The 20,971-nt window shown below is 43.0% G+C and overlaps 1 protein-coding gene across 3 annotated transcripts in view; it reads left to right on the top strand.

Moving 5' to 3' along the window:
- The first annotated feature begins 2,209 nt into the window (after positions 1-2,209).
- Positions 2,210-20,971, top strand: part of LOC146181834 (ankyrin repeat domain-containing protein 13C) — a 32,215-nt gene continuing 13,453 nt past the window's right edge. The window contains exons 1-10 of one of the 3 annotated variants that reach the window (XM_084576836.1): positions 2,210-2,350; positions 2,989-3,030; positions 4,016-4,120; positions 4,594-4,725; positions 6,398-6,464; positions 8,038-8,182; positions 10,311-10,328; positions 11,813-11,944; positions 17,080-17,147; positions 19,013-19,106. In XM_084576836.1, the coding sequence (XP_084432962.1) occupies positions 2,221-2,350; positions 2,989-3,030; positions 4,016-4,120; positions 4,594-4,725; positions 6,398-6,464; positions 8,038-8,182; positions 10,311-10,328; positions 11,813-11,944; positions 17,080-17,147; positions 19,013-19,106 (933 nt within the window). In that variant the 5' untranslated portion in view covers positions 2,210-2,220. Of the gene's footprint in view, positions 2,351-2,779; positions 2,902-2,988; positions 3,031-4,015; positions 4,121-4,593; positions 4,726-6,397; positions 6,465-8,037; positions 8,183-10,310; positions 10,329-11,812; positions 11,945-17,079; positions 17,148-19,012; positions 19,107-20,971 lie in introns of those variants that run through there. The other 2 variants (XM_084576838.1, XM_084576837.1) reach the window with 2 other exon arrangements.

Raw genomic sequence — 20,971 nt, 5'->3', positions numbered from 1 at the left:
GGCGTCCGTGTGCTGTGCGATGTCAGCGCACGTTAAAGATCCCCAGGTGGTCGAAATTATTCCGTAGCCCTCCACCATGGCTCCCCTTTCTCTCTTTACACTTTCACTCCTAATTTCATCCCTTCCCTTACGGCGCGGTTCAGGTGTCCACAGAGCAAGTGTGACAGATACTGCGCCTTTCCCTTCCTGTGAACCAATTAATAATTAATTAATACCACTACCGGACGGGAGGGGGGGGGGACAGAGGGCGGCTGGGGCGGTGTTACAGAACTGCGTTCAGTTGGCGTTCAGTTTCGAAACGCTCTGTAATTGGTTGGAAGCCCTTCCGCTGAACTTAATGGTTTTACGTCATGGCAGGTTCTGAGAGGCTTTGAGCGGAAGTGCTTCCAACCAATCACAGAGCGTTCGCAGCTGAACGCGAACTGAACGCAGTTCTGTAATACCGCCCTTGGTCCCGGCCGCGTATTTGGGTTTGCTCGGTACGGTGGCTCTGCAAGGGACAAAGCAACAGAAGAGACGAAGAAAACGAGCTGTTCCGACTAGCATCTACCGCCCCCAGGAGCCGAGCAGCCTAGCGATTAGCGGCGCATGCTTTTTTTAATGAGCGTCCCGTTGGACGCGGCACTAGCTTGAGAGAGCCTATACTACTACTACTACTACTACTACTACTACTACTACTACTACTACTACTACTACTACTACTACTACTACTACTACTACCACTACTACTAAATATTAATAATATTAATTATACACAGTAATATGCCTCTGCTAATTATTATTATTATTATTATTATTATTATTATTATTATTATTATTATTATTATTATTATTATTATTATTATTATTATTATTATTATTATTATTATCATTAGTACTAGTAGTAGTATAGAGGAAAACTCGTTTCACGAAGTTGGCACTGAATTGTCTAGTTAACGGCCGAATTAACTGGCTAAATATTTTCACAGTTTTAATAAATAATAATAATAATAATTGGTTCACAGGAAGGGAAAGGCGCAGTATCTGTCACACTTGTGTCTGTGGACGCCTGAAAAACTCCGTAGCCCCCTCGCTACCGCTCCTCTTTCTCTCTTCCTCCCTTGTGTATGTGGACACCTTCATCCCTTGGTGTCCGCAGACACAAGGGTGACAGATACTGCGCCTTTGCCTCCCTGTGAACCAATAATATTTTCAATAATAATTAAAACTGTGAAGATAATATTTAGCCGGTTAATTTGGCCATTACCTACAGACAATTCAGTGCCAACTTAGTGAAACGAGTCTTCCTCTATACTTCTACTACTACTACTACTACTACTACTACTACTACTACTACTACTACTACTACTACTACTACTACTACTACTACTACTACTACTACTACTACTAATAATAATAATAATAATAATAATAATAATAATAATAATAATAGTAGTAGTAGTATAGGCTTTCTCAAGCTAGTGCCCATTGAAAAAGCATGCGCCGCTAATCGCTAGGCGGCTCGGCTCCTGGGGGCGGTAGATGCTAGTCGGAACAGCCCGCTTTCTTCGTCTCTTCTGTCGTTTTGTCCCTTGCGGAGCCACCGTACCGAGCAAACCCAAATACGCGTCCCGGCCCTTGTAGGTCACCGCCGCTTGCGGCGGGGGCTAGCCTGCCACCGATTTTTATCTGTTGTAGGCCGTCATTGCACCCGCCACCGCTTTGGTGGTGGACGACGGCTGTAGTGTTTCTCCGAGATGTCCCAGAAACAGTTATGTCGTAGTGTAAATTAAATACAACTCTCGTTCCGCGCGCATACGCGTGCAGTGCACGCGTAGCAGTCAGGCTTTGATTTATGCTTACACCATGGATGCTTACACCATGCTCACGCCAACAGCAACGTTTTCTTTTTTTTTGACTGCATGCAGTCTTCATGTATATCCAAATGTTACTACGCGCACCTTGGCGCTTCCATCCGCAGCAGCGATAAATAGAAAGTTTGGCCCAGGTTGACACCTCATGAAATAAAAACAACCGTGTTTCCACAAAATGGGAATGTGAGGGACGGCGACATTACCGAGCAGCTAGACACGAGAAAGAAAACTAATACTGTGAACGATTTTAGAAAGCGCTGAGGTCGATAAACTTTTTCGCGAGAAATGCACGCACCGTTGTTCTTGTTTCGGTCTCGCTGGTCTCGCCCCCTGACGGTGGCAGAGCGAGGCGACACGCGATGTAAACATGGCGGACAGCGACAGCACTGGTGAAGACGGCAGCATGTATCCGTTGCACGAAAATGTGTTTAACGGTGATGTCCGCCGCGTTTCGGCGCTCCTAAGGACGCACGACGTCGCGCAGAAGGACGTACACGGTAAGATGATCTCACGACTCTCATTTGCTTGCTCCGCGCGATCACTTTTCGCAGCGCTCGTTCAACCTGCCATAGCCGAGGCGACCCTCTCGGGTCAGTTTACAGCCTCCGAGAAAGCTAAACCACCCGCTTCTCTGCTCATGTTTCAATCGTGTCCGGATACTCGCATGGAATGAGACGAAACGGAAGCATTGTTCTGGGACCTTACAACCGTGTAACTTAAACATTTTAACTTGAAAGAGATCGGTTCAAACTGTCGGCGGCTGCTATGGGGCGGACGTGCAAAAACCGTGTTTGACGGAAGGGCTGTGCTTGCCGGGCGCATAATTCACCCAGCATCGCGTTTCCGCCCACAACTTTCGTTCTGGGCGCCGTGTAACCACGCACTACAACGTAGCGAGAGGAAGCGGCCTGGTATTTCCGCTCCCGGACCTGACAGTATCGGCGCGGTCACATGGATGTGGCCTTGGGATGCCGCTCGCTAGCTCCCGGTGGGAAAAATCGCGAGATCTGTGCCGCTGAACGTGCGCATGGATGGAGCGGCGCGTTCAGTAAGTGGATCAACTCCGCTGCTGTAAGCCGTTGGCTCGTTTCTTAATTGAGTGCGTTGTGATGGATGCAACTTCTGTTTATTTCAGGAAACACGCCGCTTCACTTGGCTGTCATGCTGGGACAGAAAGGTACGCTTGAGAATTTTCTCATTGACTTCTCCAGAGACGAGCGCTGTAGCTCGCAAAATTACAAGAAAAAGGTCAGACAACGTATCTTGTGGCAACGCCGTGACAGGTTTAATTTATTGACGAGATGTCGCCAGCATGCCGGGTTCTGTGTAGTCGTCGGACGCCACCTGCTGTTCTGCTGTTTGAGCATTGTCTTCTGAGTCTGCTCTGCTCTGTCATCATCCGTTTAGTTGCTTTATGCTCAAAGGAACAAAGTATTGAAATAATTTTTTTTCCTTAGGTTGCGGGGGCAGTGACAGTAAACCAGGCTCGCAGTTTCCTACGACCGTGTGCAGAAATGTGTGCAGTGCACGTTTAACTAACTTTGTTCCTCACTTCTGCTGCATAATCAAACTTAGTTACCGGCTGAGTTTTGTGCATTTTCTAACAAAGGAAACTCGGTACTCACACCTCGATTGTTATTTTGTCGTGGTAACCAGTGTCGTGAAGGATAACAGAAAAAACAAAAGCTATTCATTTTTTTCATTCAGTTTCTCGGGCTTAGTCTGGGTTGCTTCCTTGTTTGAAGTTTAATGACTTTTAATCCAAGTGTATAGCAGCCAAAGAGATGGCATAGACAAAGCTACATGTGTGTTGCCCGTTTGCTTGTTATTTCTTCTTTGCTACTCTAGATTCCAACTTTTCCATTAATAATTGTTCACACATAATTGTTATTTTTTTGGTATATGGTGAGGGGCGGGGGGGGGGTTTCCAGACATCTCGTGTATTAATCTAACTAAATGGTTTACAACTTGCTGGTCGTTTCTATACACAATGTATTTCTTGAGGGAAAAAAAGAAAAGCATATTTGTGGCTTTTTTTTGGCGTTGTGGAAGAGTCTGCCTGACTTGTACTTAAACTCGTGCTGAAGTGCGAGGTGAGTCGTTACGATGTGAATGTCTGAATAATAATCCTTTCCCATTTCTTGTTCCTCCGTGGTGACCAGAATGTGTCCAGTTGCTTCTTGCACACAATGCTCCTGTGAAGGTGAAAAACAGTCAAGGATGGAATTGTTTAGCAGAAGCAGTCAGTTACGGGGACCGGCAAACAAGTAAGTCTGTTTCTACTTGTGGACAGCACTCCGTGATTGTGGTGTGGGACTTTCGTTATGTTGCCATTGTCATGCGTTTAGGTGCTTCCTAGTAGCTCCCATTGCTGTCGGGAGGTTGCTAAACTGCTTTCTGTACTGTGCTTCCCTAGGAAGGAATGATTAATTAATGCTGGTAGTTTTGTTATACTGATAAGAGTTTATTATCCTATCTCTGTAATTCTAGGAGCTGCTTTTATAGGAATTTAAACACATGGAGTAATTTGTATTCCTTATGGTGAAGGCATGTGGAAGGAGTGCTAATTACTTTGTGGGATAAGCACCATCAGTTCGTGACAGAACATGCTGTCAGTTGCATAATTATGGTTCCACGGACGTCCATGTTCGGTTGAAGTTCAGGCTTTCTGCCTGTCAGCTTGTGCTCCCGTTTCAATCATGTGATTCTAGCCACTTCTTTTTGTTTTGGATCTTCGCAGTACTCTCCTTGCTAAGAAAACTCAAGCAGCAGTCGCGGGAAGCGATGGACTTTCGACGGCCCGATCTCGTGCACATTTTGGAACTCATGGGGGACTTCTACATGGAGCTCAAGTGGGACTTTCAGAGCTGGAGTGAGTAGCAATTATTGCCTCTTTTTGAGCACTGCAATTTGCAATATTGTGTCTTGTAAGGAACAACATAATAAATCAGGAAAAGGCACTATTTTATGGGTTTTTCAGAATGCGAAATGATAATGTGCTCTTGCACTGTCGGGCTGAAATGCCAGTTGGATAGCTTACACAGAGACCCGGATATTTCTTTGTGTTTGCCTGTGCTTGCAATACGGCACATAGGTATTTGTGGAGTGTAGGGATTTGCATTCAATTGCTCAAATTTGCTCTTCCCAAATTGTATGCAATTTTTTTGGATTATGGGCTGCTGTGTCTAAGGTAACTCTGTTGAGGACATAATGTCACATATGTCAGGTTTGCTTCCCTGAGGACTGCATCAGAGAGCGATCGAGATGCCGAGATAGATATGTAGTCCAGCGTTCAGGCACTTTGATGAGCTGTAGGATGTCTCATTGAGGTAGAGTAACCCCTCTTGGGCATATCAAGTAAGATTTGGGATGTTGCTATCAGATAGCTGCATTGGGCAACTGCCTTCTCGTTTATTGAGTGTGATGAAAAGTGTTGTATGCTCAAAAACATTCTTACTGCTGTAAGCAGTTGCCACTAAATAGACAAGCTAAAGATTGTCAAAAGAGGGCACACAAAAAGAAGGCAAACATATCTGGTTAGTGAAGTACGTATATGACACGTATTGTTCATTGTGGCAGTCTACTATTGAGAAAACACTCTTCACTTCGCACCAGCTTCCTGTTTTGCCATTAAAGTGACAGCGGAGGCAAATTTAACTTGGCCAGTATCGAGAGGTGCCATACCCTAATGGCGAAGGCATCGCCTCTTTTTCTGAAAACAGAGCTTATTCACAAGCTGGGAAAAGAGATGAAAATCGGTCGAAATTCATTTCAATTTTCACAGTCTAACTGCAGTGACTTTCTGTCCTTCTACTGATTTCTAGGGCTAGGCTACATTGCATTTCACTTCTAACACTTGTTATGAAATCCAGCATAATGCAGATTTATCGAGTCATGGGAGAAAAAAAAATTGTGTTAAATCTAATTTTCTTGACAGTTATTGCGTCTTTTGCTGCCACATGAGCATCAACTAGCAGGGGGGAGCCGCAGTGTCAATTTTTTTTTAATGAAATAAATGTATATAGTGTTGTTTACAGAGTCCCTTTGATGGACTTACAGAGAATGGTTGCTTTCTAGAGGTTCAGTACTTTGATGCTGATGGACCTCTTAATTGCTAAATTGTATAACTCCTGAATTTCTATAATGCCTGTTTATTACTCCAATATAGTCAAAGGTTGTTTGTGGAGGCTACAGCTCAGGGCCATGCTTCACTTCATGCGGTGTATCGTTTTGTGGTGATGTCTAGAATTACTCTTGATAAGTAAAAAAGAAAAAGCACCTAAACAGCTGTACACCAAAATATGTTGCTATCAGTGCCATGTTTCTAAATGAAGCATTTAAACTGTTTATCATTGTGTATCCTTGAATTACTCAGGGCCTTTAAGATTTGTCACTGTGATTAATGGGTCCGGAATCTGCCCATCTTTTTTGTTTATATGTGTATAAATTCAGGACACCTGATCACATAAAAGTCTACTGTAATGTGCAGTGTTCGGGGCTATATAGTTTTTTATGACTGACATTCTTTTTTTGTTTGTTTGCAGTACCATTGGTGTCAAGGATATTGCCGTCAGACATCTGTAAAATTCACAAGAAAGGATCAAACATTCGGTTTGTTTCTGATTCCTCACTTGCACCGTTTTTCCCTTAATCTTCTTTATCTTCAAAAGGTCGTCTTTAATGGCCGCTCTACTAAGGCTTATCTGTCTTATCGACACAGTGGATGAAGAGCTTGTCCTCAAAGTTGACCTCTCTCCCAGATACCATCCTAGTTGGTTGGAACGGGGTATTTGCTTACCTGCTATCACTGTCTCCGAACAATGTCTGTGAATGCGGATATTTGTTGCACAATCAGATGTTCCCTAGCATTCTCCTATTGTCGACGTCTAGGTCACTATGTTTAGAACACCGTGTCTTTGTGACTGGTCTCTAGTCAGTTATCTGACAAAAGGCTTGCACTGTTAAGGTCCTTGTATTGGACAAAAAATTTCGAGCTTGTGCTTCCTCAGTGTTGTTAAGCATTTCTGATTTCGCGTCTAGGGTGCATGGGATGTTTGTAAAATAGGAGGCACCATTGTTTTTCTAGTGCTTTTTCAGCTTGATCTTGCCTGTATTTTCCATATCTTGCAAGGTGAAGCATCCATTCTCCATTTAATGTCTTGGTTATAACAACTCCATTTTGAGGCATAACAAAAAATTATAGCTTAATAATATATAGCGTTTTGTTGGTTGTTTGTGCACAAATTCTGCTGTAGCTTACAGTTGGCAGATTTTTTTGTTTTATTTTACAGTCGCTGGCTGAAAATTCTGATCCACAATTTTTCAGGGATGCTTGACTATTTGCACTTTTTCACAGCGCTGCAGCGTGCTGCGTAGAACTAATGTATATGAGCACCCAGAATTTTTGACATATTGCGACAGATTGGCCCATTTTCTGTACTTCATTTTGCATTTGCCACGGTACCGCTGTCAATAGCTGAGCCTCCATATACAATATGTACAGTATGGTCCACTGTTAAAGGGAACATGGGATCGCGTCGCCTGAACACTTTGCAAAGCGCTGCTGCCGACTACTGGCAAGAATGGACGGCATCAAGTGCATGGTCGGGAAGACAGTCAGCCGTGCTTACTGCGCATGAACCTTGTACGATCGTTTATTCCTGGCTCTCTCAGGAGTGCTTTGTAAAGCACGGCAGCAATGCGTCTTCATGTTCCCTTTAACAGTGGACCATACTGTACAGTGAAATGATATTGGTTCAAGCTTAAAGGGCTTGAAAGTGTGATCAAATAAAAACAATATTCAAGGTAGAAAATATTAGAAGCACATCCCAGTGCGATGCAGTATCAGTGTTCACCAATGGCCCCGAGGCATTTTGAGGATGCTTTACTGCATAGACTGCGAGGACTATGTGATTAAGCAAATGCTGGAGTTCAGCGAACTACAGTGGCATGTTCACTTGCGTATCGACTTCATCTGTAAACCATTGCGCTCGCCCGCAATGGGTAGATAGCAGCACAACCATCGAACATGATTCTTCGCCCACTCATCTGTGCAAACTCTAGTCATTGGTTGCTATTGGCATTGATTTCTTGCTTTGCAATTAGAGCAGCCTCTTGGACTTCATGCCTGGACGTTGTGCATTTACCTCCTTTTAATTTCCCTGTGCCCTTTCTGCCTCGCCAGGTTAGACACTACACTGGTGGACTTCAATGACATGAAGTGGGAGCGGGGGGACATCACCTTCTTGTTCACGGGCAATGACAAGCCTTCCAAGTCTCTGACGGTGCTGGACAACAACCTGAAGGTCTACCAGAACGTCCGCTACGAGGTGAACAGTGCTTCTCTATTTCAAAGCGTCTGTTCTCAGCTTTTGTGGCGTAGAGTAGGATCGTACCAGGATAAGGAACTGCACCTTCTTAATGAGTGTGCCGATGCCATAGCTTTCATGACTTACTCGACCATATCGATGCTGGCAGCAAGCTGGTGACCAGACAGAAAATTACTATCAGCATCCGCTTGTCGCCCCTCCTGTGACGCTACTTTTTTTTCTGCACTCAACCACTGTGTTTTAGGCACTTAATACCAACACCTTATTTTGGGCTTGATGGAAAGCAAGGAAAGGAAAGGAAAGCAAGAAGTGTTAGCACTGGAAGGAAGGCTACTGAGGCAGAGCGCCCGCTATTGTGTTGTTGCACCAAATAATAGTCTAGCCGTACAACGGTGTTCATGGCCAACTTGTGTGTTGTTCTACTCGCAGTCACTTCATTTCACTCCTGGAGCAGCTTGCTCCATCTCTTGGACCTTCTTGTAACTGTAGACCAGACTAGCAAATTTGTTGTATTCAAGAAAACGTTTTTTTTCCCTTGACGTGCAGTGCTGAAAGTTGGTAGTTGTGTTAGTAAAATGCGATAAAAACAAGTGTGTATGCTAGCTTTGAAGACTAATTAAAAAGTAAAAGCAAGAACAATGTCAATATGTCCTGTTTTTAAGAGAAATCTAGCAACGTGAAGGGAGGACTATGTTCTCCTGTGCTTTTGCGTAGAAAAAACAATAGAAAGAGAGGGCAATGTTGTTAAACTCGGCAGCCATTTCTACACATTGGAAATAAGCAAATTAAAGCTTTTGTGCTTTGCTTTTTGGTTTGGTTTGGTTTGTGGGGTTTAACGTCCAACTCAGGCTATGAGAGACGCCGTAGTGGAGGACTCCGGAAATATCGACCACCTGGGGTTCTTTAACGTGCACTGACATCGCACAGCACACGGGCGCCTTGCTTTTCGCCTCCATCGAAAAGCGGCCGCCGAGGCCGGGATTCGATCCCGCATACTTGGGAACAGTAGTCGAGCGCCGTAACTATTGCGCCACCCCGGCGGGGTCTTTGCTTTTTTGTATGTAACATTTGGTTTGCTGACCAGGAATCGGGAATACTCTGTTGTCTTAGAAATTTAGCTACAGTGGAATCTGCTGTTGCAAGATTAGAGTCTAAATGTCGGGTTTCTAAAGTAAAATATGCAACCATTTTATAATAGGCATGTTTTATCACTAGTTAACACTCTTACTGCTTAACAACCAACTGCTATACTGGTACCTACCACTGGCCTTCGTGGGGAGTTTAACTTACTGCAATCACAAACAGGCTTTGTTAGCCTAATTTATTTGCCCTGTGTTGTCCTGCATGATGTGACCACTATTGGTTTTACTCATTTTGTACCGATTTGCCTGCCTAGAACTTTTGTCTCAAACCAATATCTGTGTTAGCTGCCAGAGGTAGGAGGTATGCTGCGATATTGCTTGCTGCTTCAGGTGCTAACCATTGGGGCTGGACAGCTTAAGCTGCCCCATGTATATTGCCTGATATACAGGTGGGCAGATTGTTTTCAGATTTTTAACATCATTTCTCTGTCTCTTACTAAGTGAGCTGTTTCCCAGAGTCATATCAAGCCTTAGACTAATTTTCCTTTTCAGGTTCATAGTAGTATTTCTCAATAAAATCAGCATTTTATTTTTTTTATTTTTTTTTTTAGATTTTTACAACCCTGAAGGTACTCTTGGCCGAATGCCGAAAGTTTCAGAACTTGTATATCTTGTTGTTGCTTTTTTCTTTGAAGTCCTTGTAAGGGATTGTAAGAGAGAAAAAATTCTTGCTCTGGAGCATTCAGCAATAAGTCATAATAGCTTTTTTTTTGTTTTCTGTGCAACAGAAGACAACTTGGGAATTTATAAGGTACAGCAATGAAACGATTGCACGGAAAGCTTCGCATGCTGCTGCAGAACCTCTCCACATAAGTTTCTGAGGCGATGGGTTTTTGAGATGCCAGCAGTTTCTTGCCAAGGATTTGCCTTCTTGTAGTGTAGTTGGAATGCAGTTTCACGATATGCGATAACGATGTCTTCATTAGAAAAAGAAATGCCACGATTTCACTCCTCTTGATTACTGTTGCACTGTTTTCCTTCCACAGGAGAAAGAGCAAGATGAAGTAAGCTCTATTCTATCTACAAATTTATTTGTGGCGTTGCTCACTAACTTGTCTTTCTTGGCCGGGAGAGGACCTAACAGCTTGAGTAGCCTGCATGTGTAACCGCATTGTGCCATTGTATTTGTACAGCTTGCTTTGGCCATGTGTTTGTCGCACCTTGCTGTTGCGCCTTCAGAGGGCACTGGCAACACCGTCTCTCAACATTTGTTCATGGCCAAGTTCGATTTTTTGTCATCTTGTGTTCGTGGTGTCATTTGTTTTGGAGCTAAAGATGTGTTTGTGCCAAGAAATCATGTTGAAGAAATCTTTCTATTTATTTTTTTCTGCCACCACATTTTAATTCTTGCCTGCAGGGATGATGTTAAGAGCATTGGGGCTTTGTGATATGTGGCCAAAAGTGAGGGAGGGAGGGAGGGGGGTTTGAGCCTTTGCTCGGAAGTCTGTAGGCAAAAAAGTAATTATTTGGCCATCACTTGTTGCTTACTGTAATGCCTTGTGGACACATTTCATTTTTTTTTTTTTGCCTCTTCTTCTAGCTCAGTTCTTGGTGTGTTCATAATTCAAAGCACAATAATTGATTGATATAAGCTAGCTTGCCTTGAAAGTCACTGTGATGGCTTATGGTGGTTTTTTTTCTTGATTTCCTCCCACAGCAGAAAAGAGTAAGCTGTGCATTATGCAGATCGTCTTACAAACTTGTCAGCAACATAGCTTACCTTTTTGACAATAGAATGCAGTAATCAATTTGTGAAAGCCAGTCCCAATTTCTGCTCTGTGTCTAATGATTGTTTTGTCTGTTAATTTTCTCCCACAGCTGAAAAGAGTAAGCTGTGCGTTGTGCAAGTCTTCTTACAATAATTTATTAGTAGCAAAGCTTACTAATTCGACTTCGATTCTAATTCCTTAGTGCCTTTATTTTCTCACATATACTCAATAGCATGCAAATCTTTGGCTGCCGCATTATGTGAAAGACCACCTGACATAGGTATCAAAGCCTCACTTTAACGAAGTCACACAAACATTTCTGCGTGGCCTTAGAGGTAGCGTTTCTTACTTGATATCCAACGGTCCTGGGTTCTATTTCATCGCGTAGCACCTGCCTTGAGTTGGCAGCTCCTGGCAACTCTGTGCATGCCAGGTGGTCTTGTAACGTCACACAATCTGCCATCTACCACTTGCTAAGAGTCACACCCATGATTTTTCATTCACAACACCGGCGCCGGCTTCTCTAGAAAATGGGGCCTTTAATGCGATACAGGGGAACAGCCGTGGGCTCTGGTAAACCAATACACATTAAAGAATCCCATATTGTCAAAATGAATCCCGTGTGACTCACTATAGCATCCCTTATAACCGACGGACAACTTCGGGGCAATCTTTTCCTTGACAGGACCGTTTTGTGTGTTATGGATGGCTTAGCTTACAGGGACGTGGGCAGCCTCATGCTCATGTTGACGTGGCTGCAATTTGGCCTCTGTGTGCAGGACACGGAAAGTGAAATTGAGGACGAGGTGGACATACTGATGAGTAGTGACATTGTGGCCGGCCAGATCTCCACGAAGACGGTCGCATTCCACAGGGCGCAGTCGGGCTGGCTCATGCGCGAAGACAAAACAGTGAGTTGGGCATTGTGTGTGTCTCGTTGAACTCGCGCAGCCTTGCTTACACCGTGGCTTTTTTGTCGAAATTTATTTGCAAACCAGAAGGTGTTGTATCGACTGGACTGCTCGAATTTCTCAGACAGTGATAAGAGGAGAGAGGTTTTAGTCTTCAGTAAAGCAAATTTACCATTGTCATTGTCAATACACCTTTTGTGCAGTGTAACTTATTGTGTCACAATTTTACTTATATTTTATTTTTGCATTGTTAGTGCCTGATAAGACTGCAAGACGGAGTTTTACCTTGTTTGGATTTCTTTTTTCTGCATTGGAGAGGAGGGGGGTGGGGTCCTAGAAAAGAGCAAGTTTCTGTCATGGTTCAGTCCCGAAAGAAGTGTGTATGGCAGTTTTTCTTATGAGAGCCATTTTCAGCAAGTGCTAATAAATTTTTGTACTTGAAAGGATGCGAATAAAGTTAGTGATTTAAATACAAAGGGGGCCCACAGCCACTGAGTTCAAGGAAGGCACAGGAATTTTTTTGCTTGTGCGTGCGTGCACGCGCGTGCATGTGTGTGTGTTAAGCAGTGTGAAATAATAATGTAGCCATGGAGATAACTAGTTAGAAAGGAGAAGACAGTGCAACCGCATGCCACTGGTGGGATCAGAACCCACGACCTCCAAATTTCGAATCCTCTGTCCTCGACCTTGAGAGCATTTGACACAGAATTTAGAGGTCAGGAGTTCGAATCACACTGAAAGCATATATCTTCCCTTCTACTTTCTAACTGATTATCTCCATGATTGCTTATTATTTTGCATTGACCAACACCAAAATCCCCTATGCTTTCCATGGTGTAAGTACCCCTCACATGTGTTCCGTTACGTGTGTCTTTTATCAAGCTCTTCATTTTTCGTTCTTTTCCCTACATTTGTTTGCTGATTATTGATTTGCGTTGTTCATTGTGCGTGGCATTAAGTGCATTTATTTCGTAGGGCATTTAGTTTTGACCTCTTGTGAAGACAACTAAAATGATGTTAGTGTCCTCACTCACTTCAGCTAGGTCACATTCCACATCTCTGTTTTAAAGCATTACCACCACATCGTTAGACCACTGAAAGGAAATACTACAGGCGGGCCTCTTGGGCTGATGCTTATATCGCTGCTGGTTTATGTCCCAAGTGTTATATATTGTCTTCCTTGATCGGTTTCGTTTTGAGATTCTCAAGCTGCCAGTTTTGTTTCGGCATTATTTTTTTCCATGCTTTGTTGTGAAAACACCTCTCTCTTGACTTGCTGGAAGGAAGGGCGCAGTTTTAATTTATGGAGACCTTGCATACCAAACTCATAATGCACGAAGCTCTGCACTTCGTTATTGCTCGCACTTTGAAAGGATGAAGTTCTGACCAAGCATACCAATCTCTATTTGTGTCACCGAGAAAATGTAAGCCATGGAGCGCAGGCAATCGAAATGCAGGCAGCTGAGGTATAGTGCTCTAGAAGATTGGGCAGTGTGTCGACCGCGCCGCGAAATGCATGAGAGCGAGGGGCCGCTTTTGCGATGACGGAGGCGCCGCAGCGCAGAGGGCGCCACCAGCAACTGGTGTGTCAGCCGTCCGAGAGCCCGCGTATGCGCGCTGTGCTGCGGGGCGGATACCGCGCGGACTGTACGTTTTTGTTTGCTTGTGCGTCGTCTCGAGCTGTTCGCGACAAGATTTTACAAATATGCCGGTTAACGGTGCTCAGTACTGTTAGCAATCACCTAATTTATTTTCCATTTTGGCCGTCGGCAACACCTCGGGGATGTAACATGACAGGAGTTGGCTCCGAAGAAAACAGCTTGGAGAAGGCCGGCGTACGACTCGCACAGCAAGCTTCACTCGCCGTACAGCTTGCTTTAGCATTCCTAAAGGACCTAATTCACGTCCAGAAATGTAGTAGTTTTGAAAAGAGGGCTGTTTGGAGGCAGGATGTATGAAGAAGTGAAACATACAACACGTGCGTTCGAGCGCCGATTAAAACTGGTCACAGTCCCATTATCAAAACAGTCCAAAATGGTATATTCCGTTGTTTCCCACGCCAACTATGCCGACTACAGTACGTCACTGAAGCCTCAAGAGAAGTCGGCATTCAGTTGGAATGAATTAAATGTGGACTACCCCGCATGGAGGTGGAGATGACCTAATTGTTCAAGAAAATGTTTCCATTCTAAGGTACGCAAGCCACCGGTAATATGCAAGTCATTTTGCCTCCAGAAGATTGCTCTAGTCCTGTTTTATGTACATACAAAATAAAAAAAATGAATAGCTTTGAAAAAGAAATAACGACGGAAAATAGAGGACGCAGAGGCTATAGGGTATACGCTTATTCGCTTCCGCTAGATCATCCTTCTGCGAAGAGAGGTTGTGAGGCCGGCACGGTTTCTAACCACGAACAAAAATAGCGCTATAGGTTCGAAGCTAGGTCGAAATTTACTCAAAAATTTGGCTCGATGCACGGTCCTTTTCGACTGCTTTGCACTTCAGATTTTGCAAACTTCCTGTAAAATGTGAAGGTTCAAAAAGTTTACCTACTTGGAGCACCAGAAAAGCTCCCACTTGAAGCAATGAAATTTATAGTGTTTTTGCGGCTTCGCTTTTGCGAAGTAAGCGAATCACGACAAGAGTTCCCAAAGGGAAAATAATTAAATTCCCTTGGAAGTATTTCACGTGTAATATCAACCTTGTTAACAATTATAGTCTGGTTAGTACTGCAAAGAGCACCCGCGGCAAGTAGCCCGATTATATATAGTCCGGTAGGCTGTAGTTGCAAGTATATCCAGTCGATTACTCATATTTCATACCACACACTCAAAGAATAAACACGTATTATGTCCGCATTTGATTTCGGCACTATTTTAATTGCTTGCGTATTAGGTGTTCGTCATCTTTTTCGCATTTTTCCGCTTTCTCTCGGTGCGCGCCAAGAACTGCATCATACCTGTCAATTCGACGCGTAATTATCAGTGCTTTTATTTTTGTTTGTTTGCTCTGTACCATTTGATGCCAGTAAAGCGTCCGCACTCAAGTGCCCACTATGAACGTATTATGTATGTGACAGGTTTAATTTTTTACATTTTATTTGAACTAATGCCGTAGCTGTACTCGACTTTTTTTTTTCATCTAAACAGCTGGTTCACCCTTTGGTTAATGGCACGCAAACAAATGTCCGTGATATACGTATATGGTAATCACGAACAAAGAATAAATGCTTGAGTCGCGTATACCTTGTTTATTTTTTATTTTTATTTTTTTGCCGGTAAATACCACAGTGCTTTAAATTAGTACGGTAGTGAATAAATGTGTTTTGCTCGCACACTGTATTTGTAATTTATATAAGCGGTGATTAGGTCACATAAAGAACACCGATTAAAGAGATATATTACAGATTACTGACGATTTAAGATAAACGTTGTTATGTATTAATAAGCGCAAGCTGCAAAATGTAAGCAGGTGTTCGTAAATAAGGTTTGTAAAAAATAAGTGTTCCTAAGGAGGCCTTACGAAGCACAAGCTTTAATTCGCATGTACACTGTTTTTCTCCGCGTGTTAATAGCGCTCCTGGGCAGTAGCCTTTATTTCCTTAAGGGAAAAACGAATGCAAAACACCACGCTCCGTTGCAAACATTAAGTACAAATTGCTCATCTGAACGATTTGTAACTGTCCGCAGGAAGAAATGTTGAGAGTTTCAGATAGCGATTCAAACATAGCGCGCTGCTCCGAAGGACTACCCAAGCGTGCACAATGTCTCCAGATAGACGTAAAAGAACGGCAGGGATCAGTTTAAGCACCTGGAATAAGTCGCCTCTTTATTATATATCACACTAATTGCGTAGCGTCTGAAAATCGCTTCAAACAGAACCGCACCCCTCCTCTGTACCCCCGCTATCCCGCGGCCGCTACGCGCCGAGCGGCGAACGTGGCACCCCTGTTGCACGTCGCGCCCTCTCGCGGGAGTCGGTTCTTGTCATCGCAAAAGCGGCCCGCTCTCCGGCGCCGGTCGTCACACTGCCCAATATTCTAGAGCACTATAGCTGAGGCTTGCGTGTTAGGACTGGCTTGGTGCACAGCTATGTTGCAGGCCGACCATTGCACCTTTACTTCAAAGGGATATTCTGCACTAGAAGTAGCTTTTTACCACCAAGTTCACATTCTCGGGGTTGTATCAGTAATTACGACTTGTGTTTTGACTATATAGGGGTATACTACTGACTTGCTACTGAGAAATTCATCACATTGCTGAGAATATTATTAACTCTTGTAAGTAGTAATGAAAGCTCTACACAAGGTGTAAAAAGTTTAACTTATTTGCATGTAATCAGTTACTTGCAATGCATCGCATACCACTCTGACATTTGTCAACCTTTTTGACGCTAACCAATAGGAACTTTATTATTGGTCAAGAGCTGGATAATTTGTGTTAAAATTCGTTTTTTTGAAGGGTTCTAACTTAGAGTCAGCATTAACCCTGCGGTTGTGTATATTTGTTTTTTTTGAGTACTTGCACTTTTTTAAAGCATGAGACTGCAAACTTGTCTAACCTGCTCTAATTTATACTTCCTGTCGAAATTTGTTTGCTTGACCAGTAGTGACGGAGTTGGATTGCTCAATCAGCCTGCAGTTCACTGGGGCTTGAATGCACGGACCTGGTCATTAAGCAATTACATATCCTTGATTTGAAGTCGCCCCCCCCCTTTTTTTTTTGGGGGGGGGGGGCTCTGGCTATCATTTTAATGATGCGTTCACATTTCTTTCTTGTTATGTACGTCTTATTCTTTGATTCCCGCCACCTGTTCTTCCCAGTGTGTTGTAATCTGACAGCTACTCCTTTAGAAAAGTGCTCTTTTACTTTCTTCTCTTAGGCACCACTGATAGGGATGGTTTTAAACTTTCTAGAATATGTTTCCAAAAATAGGGCCCGAGCCAGGGTTCCTTTACTATTGCTGTCTGCTCTTGTTCAAAAGGTGTGATTCTCCTCGAGGCATTGTGACTGTCACCACGATGCTTAGTTGCTTGGCCTTTGTTGTGATGAACGCGCTGGGCGAGCATTTGTTACGTTACATGAATCTTACAGGTAATATAATAGCCTATTGGGGATGTCCTTTTCTTTTATCAGGAGATGGTCGGCAAGTTCATGGCGGATTTCTACAGCATTAGTGGTTTGACATTCGAAACTCGGAAAAGGTTTGTGCATTCTTCTTGTCTGTGGGGTTGGGGCTTTGAACAGCAGAGGTCTGAGCACGGTGCAGAAAACAGCGTATGGAAATGAAGCATTAGCAAAGACAATAAGCAAAACCTTTTTGATATGTTTATGAAGAAAGCGGGAAAAAAGATATTGTTATCCAGGAAAACATACGATGCAAATCGCCTGACTTCGAAGAAGGTAAATGCGCTTCGACTTGATAAAAGCGTTGATTAGCATTTCACGGCGTAAAGTATGAACAGCTTTATTTTATAGTGCGTGCAGAATTCTGCATTTGCGTGCACGCACAGTGCACTGACTGCAGCGCAGCGCCAGGATCTCTTCCTTGTTGTTTCCGGATACTTTGCTCTTACACAATATTGCATTATGGAGAAGCCGTCGCAATGGCTGGCTATCGCCACATTCATGCTGCTCTGTTGTTTTTCTCATTTTCATGTTATGTCTACAGTAACAGCCATCTCATACGTTGGCATGTCATTTTTCTTTGATGTTTCGCCCGCTTGCAGTTAGGCGCTGCAGAAAAACCACCCTGTTGGGTAGGCACCGTTGCGCCTAGCTCGTATTATATATTAATACTGTAACCCTTCAGTACCAGGATTACAGCAGGATGGGAAAAATACAAAGGAGCTTTACAAAACTGGGAAACCTAGGCTATCAATTTACAGTGCAAAATGAAGCCATGTTGCCAGCATATTGAATATACAACCATTTGAGCACGAGAAAGAATAGAAATGGAGTGTTGCCTGCCTTGAGGTTTGGCCAGCTTGTATGCTATCACAGTTGCAGCTGATTGCTAAATGTGTTTATAGGACCACTGTTTAAATTTTGAACGTAGTAGCTAGTAAATCATGTTATCTGTTAACGTAGTTGGAAGAAAACAGTGTAGCTTCATGGGACATTTTTACTGCCTGCGATTTTGAACGATGAACTTGGGGCGTTGTAGCAACCGGGAACATATCAACAAGGTTCTCCTCTGTGTACTTCTGTCTGACGTTATTTTCGTTGGGTTCTCCTATTACCTACCAGCCCAGCTACAAACTGTTGTGAAGGGCTGTTACAAACCTGTGCTCTGGGCTAGTTTAAACTTCGTTAACTTGGATTTGGTAATGTGTGTTCATCTTTTCGCTGCTCTGTGAGTGTGTGTCTTGATGTTTAGTGCCATAGCCCCGTATCATATCTGCAGTGCAGCTTGTCTAAGTTTGGCTGTGTGGTGTCTAAGGAGTATAGGATGTAATTTGAGGACATTGACACGCACTTCCTACTATTTAAACACCTGAAGCTGTGTACCTTATCATTTCTTTCTCTTGCTTCTTATAAATTTATTTACTCTTACATTATTACTTATTGCTTTAAGAGGCAGTAAGTAATATAAAGTATTAATTAGCCCATTGTTTGCTAGCATCTACATGTTGCCACTAAATTTAGCCAGATTACTGGTCGTGCAAAAGAATTGAAACTGTGAAATAACGTGCTAAGAAATTGATTCCCCACCTGCAGGGGCACGGTAGCAGTATTTCTAGTTTTTGCTTTAAGTCTGATCATTAATCTGCCCATACTTGCTAAGGCCGCCAAAACTTCGGGTGCTTAGAAATACAGGGTTAAGAAAAAAAATGACAACAAAAAAGTTTGAGCATGGCTAGGGTGCCCTGTGGTGCGTTTGTTACTTTGCTCGGCATACTCAGTAATGGTAGCCACATCAGACAATCGATCAATCATTCAGTCAATCAGTTTTGTTGCTTGGTTTTAGGTTTGGTTGCTAGCAGCATCTTGCACTGTGCACAAGGGTTACTACTGTGTCTGTGTATATGTGACCTCTGGACATTGTTTTTTTTTTTCTCACCTTTAGGAGAGAACATCTAACTGAAGAGGACCTCCATAAAAACAGAGCAATAATTGAGAGCTTCACACGGGGCAATGCCATTGTCTTGGAGAATGCTGAGGTATGGTGTTGAATCTAATGAATGTCCTTGTTTTCTTCCAGTTCTTAATATTTGCATGCATGTTTTTTCTTGAAAAGTGATGTAAACATTTTGTATCTCTTGAACTACTTTATAATCATGGTACAACTGACCTTGATGGTGTTTGTTGCAAAAGAAATCAGCAAAAAAACAAACAAAAGAAAACAAAAGAAGATAGCCTAAAATAAGCTAGGCTATCTTCATGTGAAAAGTACCAGCTCTATTGTCCTTGGTCTGTGCTGGCTCCAATAGCTGGCCTTGTGATTGCATTGTTGCTTTCATTATCATTAGTTTGAGATTTTCTAATCATATAATGCGATGCTAACTTCTTGTGGGAAATATATACTATAAGTTGGCAAAACTCTAAAAATGGTAACTGTACAGAAGGCTATTGCATACCGAGCATTGTTTTGCAGCTGGTAACACCCGAAACATCTTTGTGTGGTGCAGTCTGTTAGCGCTCTGCTTTTGAGCATGTAGGACAGCAGTTTTAATCCCACTATTACCTGTGTGCTATAGTCTCATAATTTACATATTTACGCCATGCAAATCATTGATTAATTGAAGATTTATTTCAAAATGAACCAGGCCTGTCTAAGCAGGAACTGAGAAAAATGTGGAAGTTTACTATCTGCACAGAACGTAGTACTATTTAAGCCTTTGTATGATTAGTTATGTATGATTAGTTAGACAGCGTCTCTGAGTCATGATGTACTGAAAAGTTGTGCAAATTAGAATAGTATAAAGCGATAAATTTTGGATTTTTGCTCCTCTCAATCTGAAACTGTAAACCTGGTACAGTTTCATACGAAAAACATTGTATTGCAGTAATAATTCAAGCCCTCGTTATGAAAACAATGCTCTAAGGTGATAATTGTGTGAAGTAAGCTGAAAAGCGATTAGCACATGAAATGTGGCCAATCAGGAGCATTGGGGCCTTCACGAACACAATCAAGAAAATGTTGATAGCACACTTGTTTTAAAAGCGCAGATGTGTCAGCCTTTTTCTGTGGAACCTCGAATTTATTCTGTCTCTAAGGGGCTCACTGACTTATTTACAGTTAAACGTCTATGTAACAAACATCCATGTAGCGAATTTCTCGATATTGGGAAGGTATTAAATTCCCCAAAACCGCCCCATGTAGTGCGTCATGCATTTGAAAACTCCATGTTACCATGTCTTGGCGGCTGACCTTGATATAACAAACTATAGGTGTCGATTATCTCATAGCTAGTGCTAAACTAGTTGAAGTTTGATAGAACTCTGCGAGTTTCATGATGTTAAAACACGAAACTGACATGAGGGGAACATCTATGATAGCAACGAGCAACTGTAGTTGATACAACGCACCGTGATTCAATGCCAATGACGCATATGCGCAGCAAATGCAGCATTCTCGCTGCTTTTGCTTTTGGAACATGGCACTACAATACGGCATTGTAACACTTCATGCTCAAATGCCGCAATAGAACAAATAACAAAGAGAACAAAGAAAAAGGCTGGAGGCAAGCAGCATGCATCCATCGCCTTCACATGATTGCTCGCAAACTCCCGCGCGTCTGTCTGTTTCATGGGGCAATGGTGATGGGCGATCGGGAACATGCGCAAAGACGCAGGCGCCTTCTCGTGCTTGGTGGCGGCGCAAACGCGCGCGCTCTCCCCCAGACTGATTCCTCCTCCAACCCCCTTTCTCTGCTCCCTCGTAGATGCGTCTTGCGAGTTACGGCAAAGATGGAGACTGATTTCGCAGTCACACTGCACCTTCAGCGCACAAAGCGTTTCACCACTTCTATAGCTTCTAATAATTTGGTTTACTGTGAATACTTTCCAAGACTGTTTCCCTTAC

This window comes from Amblyomma maculatum, chromosome 8 (assembly GCF_055883805.1).
Source record: "Amblyomma maculatum isolate TAMU_Amacu chromosome 8, ASM5588380v1, whole genome shotgun sequence".
NCBI lineage: Eukaryota > Metazoa > Arthropoda > Arachnida > Ixodida > Ixodidae > Amblyomma > Amblyomma maculatum.
This window is presented reverse-complemented; position numbering and strand designations above follow the sequence as displayed.